The 13802-nt window shown below is 44.4% G+C and overlaps 1 protein-coding gene across 6 annotated transcripts in view; it reads right to left on the bottom strand.

Moving 5' to 3' along the window:
• Positions 1-13802, bottom strand: part of CIITA (class II major histocompatibility complex transactivator) — an 89615-nt gene that overhangs the window by 5562 nt on the left and 70251 nt on the right. For all 6 annotated transcript variants that reach the window (XR_012896117.2, XM_025183390.3, XM_014572276.4 and 3 more), the window contains 4 exons: positions 11901-11993; positions 10790-10873; positions 2990-3073; positions 970-1053 (listed from right to left, as the gene is read on the bottom strand). Coding sequence is in view for 5 of the 6 variants with exons in the window: in XM_025183390.3 (XP_025039175.2) it covers positions 970-1053; positions 2990-3073; positions 10790-10873; positions 11901-11993 (345 nt within the window). In the remaining variant the exon portion in view is untranslated. The remainder of the gene's footprint in view (positions 1-969; positions 1054-2989; positions 3074-10789; positions 10874-11900; positions 11994-13802) is intronic.

Genomic DNA, 13802 nt, shown 5'->3' with positions numbered 1-13802 from the left:
GTAGCCTTCATGTAAAATCACCACTAGCAAAATGTTTTAATTGAACTATGCTGTCAAGACAAACAATGGCATTTAGACTCTCAGGCTGTATCTACATTGAATGCTTCTTGTGCAAGAACAGCTGTTCTTGTGCAAAAACTTGCCAGCTGTCTACACTGCACGCATGTTCTTGCGCAAGTAAATTTACAGTATAGCATTGGAAAACAGGGCTTCTTCCAGAAGAGTTATTCCTCTCCTGATGAGGAATAAGCCCCCTTGTGCGAGAGCTCTTCCACAAGAGGGCCATGTAGACAGGCAACATGAATTTCTTATGCAAGAAGCCCCTATGGTTAAAATGGCCATCAGAGCTTTCTTGCACAAGAGAGCATCCACACTGCCAGGGATGCTCTTGCGCAAAAGCACATGGCAGTTTGGACATGCTCTTGTGGAAGATTTTTTGCACAAGAACTCTTCTGCAAAACAGTTCTTGTGCAAGAAGCCTGCAGTATAGACGTAGCCTCGGATTACAGGGTTCATGCGCTTTTGGCTTTTTGAGGTAGGTTCCCATGTGTAGACTTTTGGGGCTCAGTTCTGATTGTGGAACAGCTGCCTCCCCTTGAGTCCCTTTGGCTGGGAAGAACCCTAGAATGCAGAGTGGCCCTTTTAGGCAGGAGGTAGGGTCACATCTCCCTCATCTCAGCCCACACAGCAGGTCAGGTACATTGGTGTGTGTGTGTGTGTGTGTGTTTCAACTTGTCCAGTGAGATGCTCAAAGCAGGCATGTAAGCAGCACAGTCTAGCTCTTGTTGTCACAGAAGGGGTTAGTGCCAACAGAGTGCCAGATATTCTGGAGACTTAGTTGCTGCTTTTGGACTACTGACATTTTTGGATCCTGTTACAAAATCTGACAAATCTACTAAAACCAGCATCAGAACAAATCCTGACTCAGTTTATAGATCTAAGCTACAATGACATAGTCCAGAGACTTACGCCACACTCTCGATGTGGGGACATTTTCTGAGGCTATCAGTCAGCTTCTGAGCTCCAGCATCAGTTATCTTGTTACACTGAACACTGAAGGTAAAACCACATTTGTTGGCTATTAGTCTAGGACACACAAACCATCATAGTAATCAAACATCATCCTTAAGATAAAGGGAGATATGGGGCATTAATTTAAGAAAACTAGTCCTCAAAGGGAAACTCAACCTGCCATCTGGTTCTTGATTAAAATAGTCAATTTCCTGAGTCATCATCTCTTCAGCCCTCTCAAGTTTTATTTCTTTTCATATTGAATAGGGGGTACGGGAAGGTTTACTAAAAGCCAAGGGGACACGGGGACTGAAAAAGGTTGGGAATCCCTGCACTACACAATGACTTATGAAGTATCTGAAGTCAGTGGCACTGGAACAGTTTTTAAGGTGGGAATGCTGAGTTAGGCTGTCTCCTTTACCCCAGTTTTGTGCCCCTCTGTTGTTTGTCAACTCTCCCGACCGGACCTACTGGATACAGATCCACTGACAGGGCAGGGGAGAATGGGGGCAGCTGCTCCGGGGCCTGGTTATTCAAAAGGTTCTGGAGCTCCCAGCTGCCACCTCAGCTGCTGTTGCAGTGGTGGCAGCTGAAGCCCCAGGCAGTTTAAATCACCTTTACATCACCACTGTGAGCTGGCTGGATGTGTGTGGCCATGGCATGGCTCAGGTGGCACTGAGGGCTGGCTTCCCTCACACTCATCCTTCTGCCCAAGGCCCCTCCTCTTCTGAGAGCATGGAGCCACCCCCTACCCCTTCCTTGCCCAGAGGCCCAACAATTCTTTCAGCCCCGAGTGGATGCCATTTGCAGCAATGGTGTCCAATCCATAGGGTCCACAACAGTTGGCAACCACAGCCCCTCATAGCCCCCAGACTGGAGCCACAACTGGGGACAACTGCTGAGCACCAGACCAATGCCAGAAGCAGAACCTTAGACCAGCAGTGGGATCCTGGGCAGCAGTTGAGCCTCTAGGACGGGTGGTCTGGACCCTCAGGGCCAACAGGCTGCAATGGGGCCAGCGAGCAATGGGATCCCAAAGGTGGCAGAGTCGTCAATGCCAACAAGCGGCAGCAAAGCCAATAGGGCCAGGGAAGTCCAAGGCCCAGCAGGACCCCCCAGGGCTGTCCAGAGACCTGAACCTGGGCCAGCCCCTAGGAACAAGAAAGCTGAGTGCAAAAGCTGGGAGTGCCGCAGCATGCCCCTCACATTTGCTTCCTGCACCTATGTCTGAAGTGCTATGAATTGCAAATCCCTTCAGACTTTGTGTGGTTCAGTGGCTCCCAGACATGCAGTTAGAGCTGGGACTGTCCCTTAAACCTTTCTAATTTTAGTGACCACATCTGTACCCAGCACACACACATTTCTTCTGCCTGAGGAAACTGGGGAATGCATACAGCTTCTCAGCTTCTTTCTTTAAATAAAATAAACAAGATAAGCCTGTACATGCCTTTAAGAATATCACTAGCCCTCCCAAAATTCTGTGGTTATCACTGGTGGAGTGGGTAAGAGTTATTTATGTTTTGAAAGGAGGAGCATAATTGACTTTCAGACTTAACCACAAATACCAACACTTGATTAGGCTCCATCTTGTAATCATTCCCCTCATAGCTCCCTGGGTTTCCTCTTCCTACCCCAATCTGCAATCACAACGCTCTCTTTAAAAGTGACGAGGAGTCCTGTGGCACCTTATAGACTAACTGAAAAGGTGCCACAGGACTCCTCGTCGCTTTTGCAGATTCAGACTAACACGGCTACCCCTCTGATACTTAACGCTCTCTTTAGTGATTTCCCCCCACATTCTCTCCTTCCCCTCTGTTCCCATGAACACAGGGGTGCAAATTCCCAGTCTCCACGGATTTGAAACGCCTCAGCTGATGGTAACAGCTCAAGCAATAAAATATCAATCTACAATATCATATTTTATAGTATTTCAGCAAGCTTTTCCCCCCTTTATTCTCTCTGAAGATTTGATACTTACTGTAGAACCCTTAAAGATGCCATTGCAGGAAGTATTCTTGCAATATTTTCTGCTCCAGCATCACAAATGTAGTTATTGTACAAACTGAAGAAAACAAAGACAGCAGGACCACAATTAAATACATCAAAATGTTCACTGGTAAATTAAAGAAAATAATTACAGACATGGCCTTATTGAAGGCACAGGAACAAACCATCCCAATGTAGAGTTACAAAAGCAAATATGGTAGGTGACCCTCTTGGCTTAACAGTGAAATCCTTGGTGACCTTAAACACAAAAGGGAAGCTCACAAGAAGTGGAAACTTGGACAGATGATTAGGGAGGAGTATAAATATAGGCTACGTCTACACTGGCATGATTTTCCGGAAATGCTTTTAACGGAAAAGTTTTCCGTTAAACGCATTTTCAGAAAAGCGTGTCTAGATTGGCAGGATGCTTTTCCGCAAAAGCACTTTTTGCGGAAAAGCGTCCGTGGCCAATCTAGATGCGCTTTTCTGCAAAAAAGCCCCGATTGCCATTTTTGCGATCGGGGCTTTTTTGTGGAAAACAAATCTCTGCTGTCTACACTGGCCCTTTTGCGCAAAAGTTTTTCGGAAAAAAACTTTTGCCCGAACAGGAGCAGCATAGTATTTCCGCAAAAGCACTGACAATCTTACATAAGATCGTCAGTGCTTTTGCGGAAATTCAAGCGGCCAGTGTAGACAGCTGGCAAGTTTTTCCGGAAAAGTGGCTGCTTTTCCGGAAAAAGTGGCCAGTCTAGACACAGCCATATAGATTGAGAATACAAGGGAGCAATCAGGAAGACAAAAGCACAATTGGAATTGCAGCTAGCAAAGTATGTGAAGGGTAATGAGAAAGGTTTCTACAGGCATGTTAGCAATAAGAGGGTGATCAGAGAGGGTGTGGGGCCCTTACTGGATGAGGGAGCTAACCTAGTTGATTTGGGAAAAGCTTTTTTTACTCAATGCTTTTTTTGCCTCTGACTTCACAGACAAGATCAGCTCCCAGACTACTGCAGTGGGCAGCACAATATGGGAAGGAGGTGGACAGCCCTCACTGGAGAAAGAACAGGTTACAAATTATTTAGAAAAGCTGGACATACACAAATCCATGGGGCTGGATATCATGCATCTGAGGGTGCCAAGGGAGCTGGCTGATGTGATTGCAGAGCCATTGGCCATTATCTTTGAAAACTCATGGTGATTGGGGGAGGTCCCGGATGACTGAAAAAAGGCAAATGTAGTGCCCATCTTTATAAAAGCAAAGAAGGACAATCCCGGGAACTATAGACCAGTCAGCCTCAACTCAGTCCCTGGAAAAATCATGGTGCACATGATGCTGTTGCAAAAAAAGCAAATATGATTCTAGGTTGTATCAACAGGTGTGTTGTAAGCAAAACTCGTGAAGTCATTCTGCCGCTCTACTCTGCACTAGTTAGGCCTCAGCTGGAGTACTGTGTCCAGTTCTGGGAGCCACATTTCAAGAAAGATGTGGAGAAATTGGAAAGGGTACAGAGAAGAGCGACAAGAATGATTAAAGGTTTAGAGAACATGACCTATGAAGCCAGGCTTCATGAACTGGGCTTGTTTAGTTTGGAAAAAAGAAGATTAAGGGGGGACATGATAGTGGTTTTCAAATATCTAAAAGGGTGTCACAAGGAGGAAGGAGAAAATTTGTTCCTCTTGGTTACTGAGGACAGGACAAGGAGTAATGGGCTTAAAGTGCAGCAGGGGAGATTTAGATTGGACATTAGGAAAAAATTCCTAACTGTCAGGGTGGTCAAATATTGGAATAAATTGCCAAGGGAGGTGGTGGAATCTCCCTCTCTGGAGATATTTAAGAACAGGTTAAATAGACATCTGTAAGGGATGGTGTAGACAGAGCTTGGTCCTGCCTTGAGGGCGGGGGGCTGGACTCGATGACCTCTCGAGGTCCCTTCCAGTCCTATTATTCTATGATTCTATGATTCAAATAATCCATTTTGAAGCACTTGGAAGCATGGATGGTGGGTGAAGCTTCCACTTTGGGAGGCAGTATCTCCTCTGGCCAGACACTATCCTCTGCCCTGCCAGACACCCTCCCCAACTTCCCACTGTTTCCCTCCCCTTCCCAGTGCATTCCATGTCCCGTGTTCACTGCACGCTTATCCCCTTCCAGATAAATCCTAGTACCCAAGCAAATTATTATTGGAAAAAAAACCCTCCACTTTTTTGCAATTTCTTTCACAACAGAATGGGGACTGTTTTGTACCATGTGCCAGAAATGCAGAAGGTACCTAATTAATAGCACTAAATTTGGGAATAAGAAATGCCAGTCACATTTTTTTCATGTACTCTGATAGTTGACCTACAGGCAGCTTGCAAACACCCCTAGGACTCCTCTCATTGATTCTGGGGAACACAGAATGGCAAGCACCAGCTAAAGCTAATAGAGAAATCTCTGTCCTTTCTTCATACAATCAGGCAAAGTGTCAGGCCTCACCCTCAGCTGGCATTTGCTTCCTCTTCCCTTCCCCTCCTTCCCCAAAGAAATGATTAGAATCAGACTGCAAAAGTTGCCACCTCATTTTCACTTCCTTGCACAAACAATTTGAGGGCTTCCATGGTTGATGTTTTCAACAGCAGTAAGCACATCAGATAATAAGGGTACGTCTACACTAGCTCGTTAGTTCGAGCTAGTTAGGGTAATGAGGGCAAGCAGAGTTGCAAATGAACCCGGAATTTAAATATCCTGGGCTTCATTTGCATGTTCCCCGGGCACCGCCATTTTTAAATCCCCCTTGGTCCGAACTCCGTGCCTGCGGCTACACACGGAATTAGAATTAAAGATCCTAATTCGAACTACCGTTACTCTTCGATGTCTTTTTTTTATTTTTAATCAGTGGAATAATTTCCCTTGAGATCAAGTCTTAAAAGACAGGTCCAATGTAGGGTTGTAAGCAACTAGTCGACTATCCAATGTGCACTAGGACCCAGCCAGCAGGCACTCCTGAGGCAGCCTGCAAGCTGGGCAGCCCTGTGTTTGAAATTTGAGCTTGTATGTTTCATGCAGGTTCCTGGGCAGGCAGCTGAGGAGGTTCCCTGCTACTTAGGCTTCCACACTGCCCCGGAACCTGCATGAACCATAACAAAAATATCAGTTGCCTTTCTTTGCCTTACCGATATACCACTCATGCTTGGAAGAAGGGAAAGTGATCAGTAACAGTCAACATGGATTCACCAAGTACAAGTCATGCTTGACCAACCCAATTACCTTCTATGACAACTGGCGCTATGGACATGGGAAGGTGGTGGATATAATATACCTTGACTTTAATAAAGCTTTTGATACAGTCTCCCACAAAATCTTTACCAGCAAGTTAAGGAAGTATGGATTGGATAAATGGGCTGGAAGGTAGAAAGAAAGCTGACTAGATCATCAGGTTCAACGGGTAGTGATCAACAGCTCGATTTCTGGTTTGAGGTTGGTATCAAGCAGGGTGCCCTAATGGTCGGTTCTGGGGCTGGTTTTATTCAACATCTTTATTAATCTTCAGAGGGATAGCCGAGTTAGTCTGTAATAGGATAACCTTAAAAAACAACCAATAGTCTAGTAGCACCTTAAAGACTAACAAAACATGTAGATGTTATCATGAGCTTTCGTGGGCAAAACCCACTTCTTCAGATGACCGGAGTATAATAAGTCCAAATCCAAGAATAAATAAGGGGGGGGGGGGAGGAGGGAATACGGGAGTGGAAGAGAAAAAAAGACTGTGAGTAGATAGTTCAAATAGTTACAAGAGGCTGTTAAGAACCATTAGCACCTCCATTGGTTGGTTGGTTAAGTCATTAAAAGTTGGAAGATAGTTTTTATTAATGATCTGGAGGAAGGGATGGATTTCACCCTCAGCAAGTTTGCAGATGACACTAAGCTAGGGGGAAGAGTTAGATATGCTGGAGGGTAGGGAGAGGGTGCAGAGTGATCTGGACGAATTGGAGGATTGGGACAAAATAAATCTGATGAGATTCAACAAGGAGACATGAAGAGTCCTGCACTTGGGACACAAAAATCCCAAGCACTGCTACAAGCTGGCTAAGCAGCAGTTCTGCAGAAAAGGACCTGAGGATTTCAGTGGATGAGAAGCTGGATATGAGTTAACAGTGTGCCCTTGTAGCCAAGAAATATAATGACATATTGGGCTTCATTAGTAGGAGCATTGCCAGCAGATCTAGAAAAGTGATTATTGACCTTTATTTGACAGTGATGAGGCCACATCTGGAGTATTGTGTCGAATTCTGCTTCCCTCCCCCATTATAGAAAGGATGTGGACACACTGGAGAAAGTCCAGCAGAGGGCAAGAAAAACCTTGATTCTTCCATGAATTCTGCAAAAGTAGACCCCTGAAAAACTTCTCACAGGATCAGGGCTGTCATAATCAGGAGGGATGACCAGCTGCCTGGTGGCTAAGGGGTTAATTATATCTCCTGTCCCTTGCCAGGTATCTCGTCAGCCAATAGTAATGCAGGTAGGGATCTCAAACTGGGACAAAGGAATTTTTATCTTTTCAAGTGTCCACCTCTGTTTGTGGTTTCAAAAGCACTTGATGGTGGCAGTGGTCAGCGGATATTCCCCAAAGTCTGGGTATTAGAATTTTGGGGGGAAGTTTTTGTACCAAAGCCTGTAGAGATAAAGTTTTGAGGAGCTTTTGTAGGGTCCCACTTCTGCATTTGTTTTTCCAGAGTGGGGAACAGCCTTGACAAGGGCCATGGACAGCAGTTCCATTTATGAGGAGAGGTTGAGGGATTTGGGCAGAAGAAAAGAGTTGGGGGTAGAGATTTGTTAGCAGCCTTCAACTACCTGAATGGGGGTTTGAGGAAGGCTGTTTTCAGTGGTGACAGATGACAGAACAAGGAACAATGGTCTCAAGTTACAGTGTGGGAGGTCTAGGTTGGATATTATGAAAAACTATTTCAGTAGAAGGGTGTTGAAGTACTGGAATAAGTTACCTAGGGTATGTCTACACTACAGTGCTAATTCAAACTAAGATAATTCAAATTAGCTCAGCTAGACTTAAAAACTAGTTCGAATTAGTGTTTTGCTAATTTGAACTAGCATGTCCACACAGAGTGGACACCGAACAGAGGTTAAGGATGGCCGGAAGCAGTGCCAGCAGGGCATCAGATGAGGACTTAGAGCGTGGAGCTGCTGTCTCAGGCTAGCCGAGGGCTGTGCTTAAAGGGACCCGACCCCCACCCCGGACAGACAGTTCTCAGGGTTCCCTGCTTGCAAAGCAGTCCTGGCTTGGAGTGCCCTGAGTGCCCACACGCGGAACATCACAGCACTCAGCCATCACCCCGGCTGCACTTGCCACAGGCTGCCATCCGGGGGGAGGGGACAATCGGGGGGCTGCAGGAGAGCTTCCACCCCCAGAAGCCCGCAGAGCCAGCCCAGTCCTCCCCATCGGGGGCGCATACCCCATTCCTCCCTCACCTCCTTCCACTTACCCTTCCCTAGCCCCCCTTCCTGATGTACAAAATAAAGAAAACGTGTGTTCAAAAATAGAATCTTTCTTTATTGAACAAAACTGGGGGAGACTGGGAAAAAGAGGTGGGAGAGAGGAAGAGAGAGGCTGGGAGAGGGGAGGGCAACTAAAATGATCAGGGGTTTGGAACAGGTCCTATATGAAGAGAAGCTAAAGAGACTGGGACTTTTCAGCTTAGAGAAGAGGAGACAGAGGGGGGATATGATAGAGGTCTATAAAAGCAAGAGTGGTGTGGAGAGGGTGCATAAAGAAAAGTTCTCCATTAGTTCCCATAATAGAAGGACTAGAGGACACCAAAGGAAAGGAATGGGTAGCAGGCTTCAAACTAGTAACAGAAAGTTCTTCTTCACAAAGCAAAGAGTCAACCTGTGGAACTCCTTGCTGCAGGAGGCTGTGAAGGCTAGAACTAGAACAGAGTTTAAAGAGAAGCTAGATCAAGTCATGGAGGTTGGGTCCATGGAGTGGTATTAGCCAGGGGGTAGAAATGGTGTCCCTGCCCAAAGTTTGTGGAAGGCTGGAGATGGATGGCACGAGACAAATAGCTTGGTCACTGTCTTTGGTCCATCTTCTCCAGGGTACCTAGGGTTGGCTGCTGTCAGCAGACAGGCTAGTGGACTAGATGGAACTTTGGTCTGACCCTGTATGGCCATTCTAAGCTCAGGGTCGGGGCTCTCAGTGGACCACCCTGATTTTCATGCAAACCTGCTCCTGGGTGGCCAGGCTGGCAGCTATCCTGCCCTAGACGGCCACTTTCCTGTGACTAGTGCGGAGTTTGTGGACAAGGTCCACGATGTCTGCACTAGACCAGGCGGGTGCCCGCCTTTTGCGGTCCTGGTCAGGCTCCTGAGAGCCGCCAGCCTGGTCCCGGGAAGAGGCGGAGGACTGGGGGGCATCGGGTGGCTGGCTCATGGCGTGCCAGGTGCAGGGTCTGCTGGCTGGGTGCTGGCAGGCTTGCACCTGGCACGGGCACCGTAGCCAGCCCGTGCCCCTTTAAGGGCTCCGGGGCCGGGAGGGGGCATACGAGTTTCCCTGGTGGTGCCCAGAGTGGCCACCAGGGAAAGCTGGGGAGGGCTAGCCTCCCACTAGTTTGAATTAAGGGGCCACACAGCCCTTAATTCGAACTAGTAAGTTCGAACTAGGCTTAGTCCTCGTAAAATGAGGTTTACCTAGTTCGAACTAAGCGCTCTGCTAGTTCGAATTAAGTTCGAACTAGCGGAGCGCTAGTGTAGCGCCTATGAAAGTTAATTCGAACTAACGTCTGTTAGTTCGAATTAACTTTGTAGTGTAGACATACCCCTAGGGAGTTGGTGGAATCTCCCCATACCTAGGGAGAAGTTTTTACATCCAGGATTGACAAAGCCCTGGGATGATTTAGTTGGGATTGGTCCTGCTTTTAGCAGGGGGTTGGACTTGATTGCCTGAGATCTCTTCCAACCCTATGATTCTATGATTCTGTATTAGGGTATGATTATTTCTTATCTGAAAATTATTGTTTCAAGCAATTTTAAATAACAGTCCTATTGAGAATCATGTTTAGCCCCCTGTTCACATTACACAAACAAATAAAAATAGGATTAGTGGACTAGACAGCTAATGAGAACATATTTGGCTCTATTAAATGTGATTTAAAACTTTGCTGAGGTTAAATCTTTATGCTTCATGGTACAAGGGCTAGGAAGAAGCTTCCCTTAGAAACACGTTATTCCGTAATTGAACTGTCGGTTTTCTTGTATTTTCTGAGGCATTTAATTCTGTCCCATGTCAGATGAAACATTGGTTTCACATACCCCAAGTCAAGTCCTAGCCAGTTGGGTATAGTTTAGTGATATAGACCTTGATGTTGCCATGAGTTCAGCACAAGTAGACCCTTGCAAAGCTTCTCACAGGATCAGGGCCATGGACAGCAGCTCTATATGTGGAACTGTTGGCCAGTAGGAGCTCTGTGTATGGCTTAAAGGCAGAATACCTCTTTGTACACACTGTTAAGTTATGGACTTGTATCTCCACATCAGATTTATCTTTTCACAAATAAATAAGATCCAATACTGTTGGTGTATAAGAACTATCAAAACAGAAGGCCTCAATCCTGGGGCCCTTACTCAAAGGAGATATTTTCAGTGGAACTAACTATATGAATATGTAACTCCTGAATTACCAAGGCCCATAGTGAACACATTGCAGTATGTGGGCATTATTAATTCCAAGTATAGGTATTATCTTCTGAACTAAGGCTCGGTGACACTTTATACAAAGCAATAGAATAGAAATGAAACACTCACCTAAGTGTCTTTAATGAAGCTAAGGAGGGAAGAGCAGTAGCTAGTTGTTCTGCACCCAGATCTGTTATCTTGTTCTGTGATAAGCTATTACAAATAAGATGTCCTTGTTAACAGAGTTTAAATAAACCAGTTTATCATGTTGGGTAATTTTTTTCCCTGTTGCTCTACAAATTTGACACTAAGATGCAACATGATAAAGTGACCATCACCACTCTGAAATTTTCCCATCCCAGAATTATTTAAAATGATGCTGTCCTTCCAGATTATCTCAGAGAAGATTGGGTAAATGTGAAGCAGTTCTGTAAAACTAAGGCCTGTAACCAATATATTTGAAAGAAGATAGAGAATTTAACTCTATTTGAAAAACAAAAGCCTGAAATCTTCTCCCATTGATTTTCAGTGTCTAATGTATCTAAACAAATAAAATAAGTATTTTGCTAATTAGGCCATCCATCCATGCTCCAAGTCACCATGATGCCAATGGCTATTTCACATTTGGAGCAATGGCAGACAATTGGAAACTAAAAAATTTCTCTCAATATTTACTGTGCCTTTTATATAATTCTCTGTAGTTCTTGTAAAAGAATGAATAAGGTAAACTTGGGAACAATTAACTGCTTTCCTTGGCTGTGTCCACACTCAGGGGTTCTTTCGAAAAAAGTAGCCTTTTTTCGAAAGAACTTCCCCTGCGTCCAGACTCAAGCCGCGTTCTTTCGAAATTATTTCGAAAGAACGCGGCTTTTCTTTCGATGGCGGTAAACCTCGTTTCACGAGGAAGAACGCCTTCCTTCGAAAGTTCTTCTTTCGAAGGAAGGCGTTCTTCAATGTAAAGAGGCTGTCTTCGAAAGAGAGCATCCAGACTCGCTGGGTGCTCTCTTTCGAAAAAGCGGATTTCCGCTATCGAAAGATCCGCCTGCAGTCTAGACGCGCTCTTTGGAAAGAGCCTCTTTCGAAAGATGCTTTCGAAAGAGGCTCTTTCGAAAGAAGCCTGCAGTCTAGACACACCCCTTGAAGCGGCATCAGGTAGCTTCAATGCATAATTCCAACTCTGAAGGATTAACCTTCTCCTTCCTGGCTGTCAGAGGTTGACATTGTTACCCTTGTGACTTACTTCAATGTTTCCAGTGATGTCAGCTTAGAAAATACTTCACAGAGACGTTTTGCTCCCTCATCTCCGATTTCATTTTCACTCAGAGCATCCAGGCTGCAGGACCACAAAGCAAGAAATTACTAGGTGTCCTTTTAACTATTTTCCATCCATTAGTCATCCAAGGCCTTGTCTATTCCAACCGTCCGCTGTGGATCTAATCTACATCACTTCAGTTATGCAGATGGCATAATTGAAGTTGACATCTTATCATGGTGTCTTGTGTGTGGTAAGATCAGCAGAGGTTCCCCTCCTGTCAATGCCAGCTACTCTTCTTGTCCTGGTGAAATACTGGCATTGATGGAAGAGCATTTGGAAATTGATTTATCATGCCTAAGCAGACATGATAAATCATCAGCTGGTGGATTGATCACTGCAGCATCAATCCCCAATATAGTGGAGACAAGCTTGCAGATATCTGCTCAGAAATTTGAAACGCTACTTCTTTAAAATGGACCGAGGTGATCAAGTAAGCACAGAACTTAAATTCAGTTTCACGAGGAGTAACAGTAGTTCGGACTAGGAAGCCTAGTTCGAACTACCTAGTCCGTGCCGCGTGTAGCCATGCAGCACGGAGTCCGCACTAGCGGACATTTAAAAATGGTGGCGCCCGGCTTTATGCAAATGAAGCCCGGGAAATTCAAATCCTGGGCTTCATTTGCAACTCCGGTTGCCTAATCATCCTAGTTCGAACTAGGGTGGTAGTGTAGACATACCCTAAGAATTTAAACCCTGGGTAAGAGCAATCTTGCATATTCAAGCCTTTCTAATAAGCCCCTCTTATTGCAAAGCCCTACTTACATTACAAAGTAAATGTTGTTAAAACAGTTATGAAATAGTTTTCATCTCAGCTGTATTTCCTCTTTCACATACTGAAAAAATCTGTGCTGTCACAATCATCTCCACTGTTTCCCCTCCTGGATTACAAAGGAAAACCAAATATCTTTTCACTACAGTTCCCTTTGATGGAAAGGATTTTAATTTAGAAGTCTGGATTTGAGGCCATACCTCCTCCTAATCCTACAGACCACACTGAGGCCCATTTTGAGTTGTGCTGGCCTTTCCCTGAAGAATCAGACAATAGCCACTGCTAAGGCAGGAACGGACACATAATGGGTCAGCTGAGCCAGTAAAGCAGGGTACTGTGGTCTATTATGTTGACATCCATCAACTCATGGAATGCCCCATAAAAATCACTGGACAGTTCAGAGCAGGGCTGCCCAGAACATGTGGCAAACGAGGTGGTTATCTAGGGCAGCAAGCTTTAAGGGGCACCAAATTAGATGGAAGTGATTTTTTTCTCTATTTAAAAATATATATTAATATGTTATCTATTATATATTTTGAAGAGTTTGGATTTGTTTGTACAAAATAAAGTAATACTTCATGATTACCTACAGATACCAAACTATGCAAAAACAATCCTGCCACTTAAATTAGCTGAATACATTACTTTTTACACCAGGATATGCTGGGTGAAAGGTTTAAATAATTATTTTTGATTTTCATTGGAAAAAAGTCATGACTATTATGATTAGAGTTCATAAAAATATTTGCTATCAAAATTAAATCGAGTCACCTATTCAACTGTCATTTTAGTATCAAGAAAATTTTTATTGTTGCAAATCACAAAATAATTTAAATTAGTTATGGAAGCTTTGCAAGTTTCTGATTCAAATGCACTATGTATGGTAATTTTTCAATAAAATGAATAATATTTGAAATTGAAATCCTACAAAAAAATAAAACTGTTCTTTTACTTCCCTTTTGAAAGCACATTAATAAAACTTCTATTACATATATTTAATTTCTTGAACTTTTCTGTAAGTGTAATCTATACAAACTAGAGCAGTTTAGAAGATAAAC

This window comes from Pelodiscus sinensis, chromosome 15 (genome assembly GCF_052426305.1).
Source record: "Pelodiscus sinensis isolate ZL-2025 chromosome 15, ASM5242630v1, whole genome shotgun sequence".
In the NCBI taxonomy this organism is placed as follows: domain Eukaryota; kingdom Metazoa; phylum Chordata; order Testudines; family Trionychidae; genus Pelodiscus; species Pelodiscus sinensis.
Note: the sequence above shows the minus strand (reverse complement) of the source record. Positions and strands in the feature narration are given on the sequence as shown.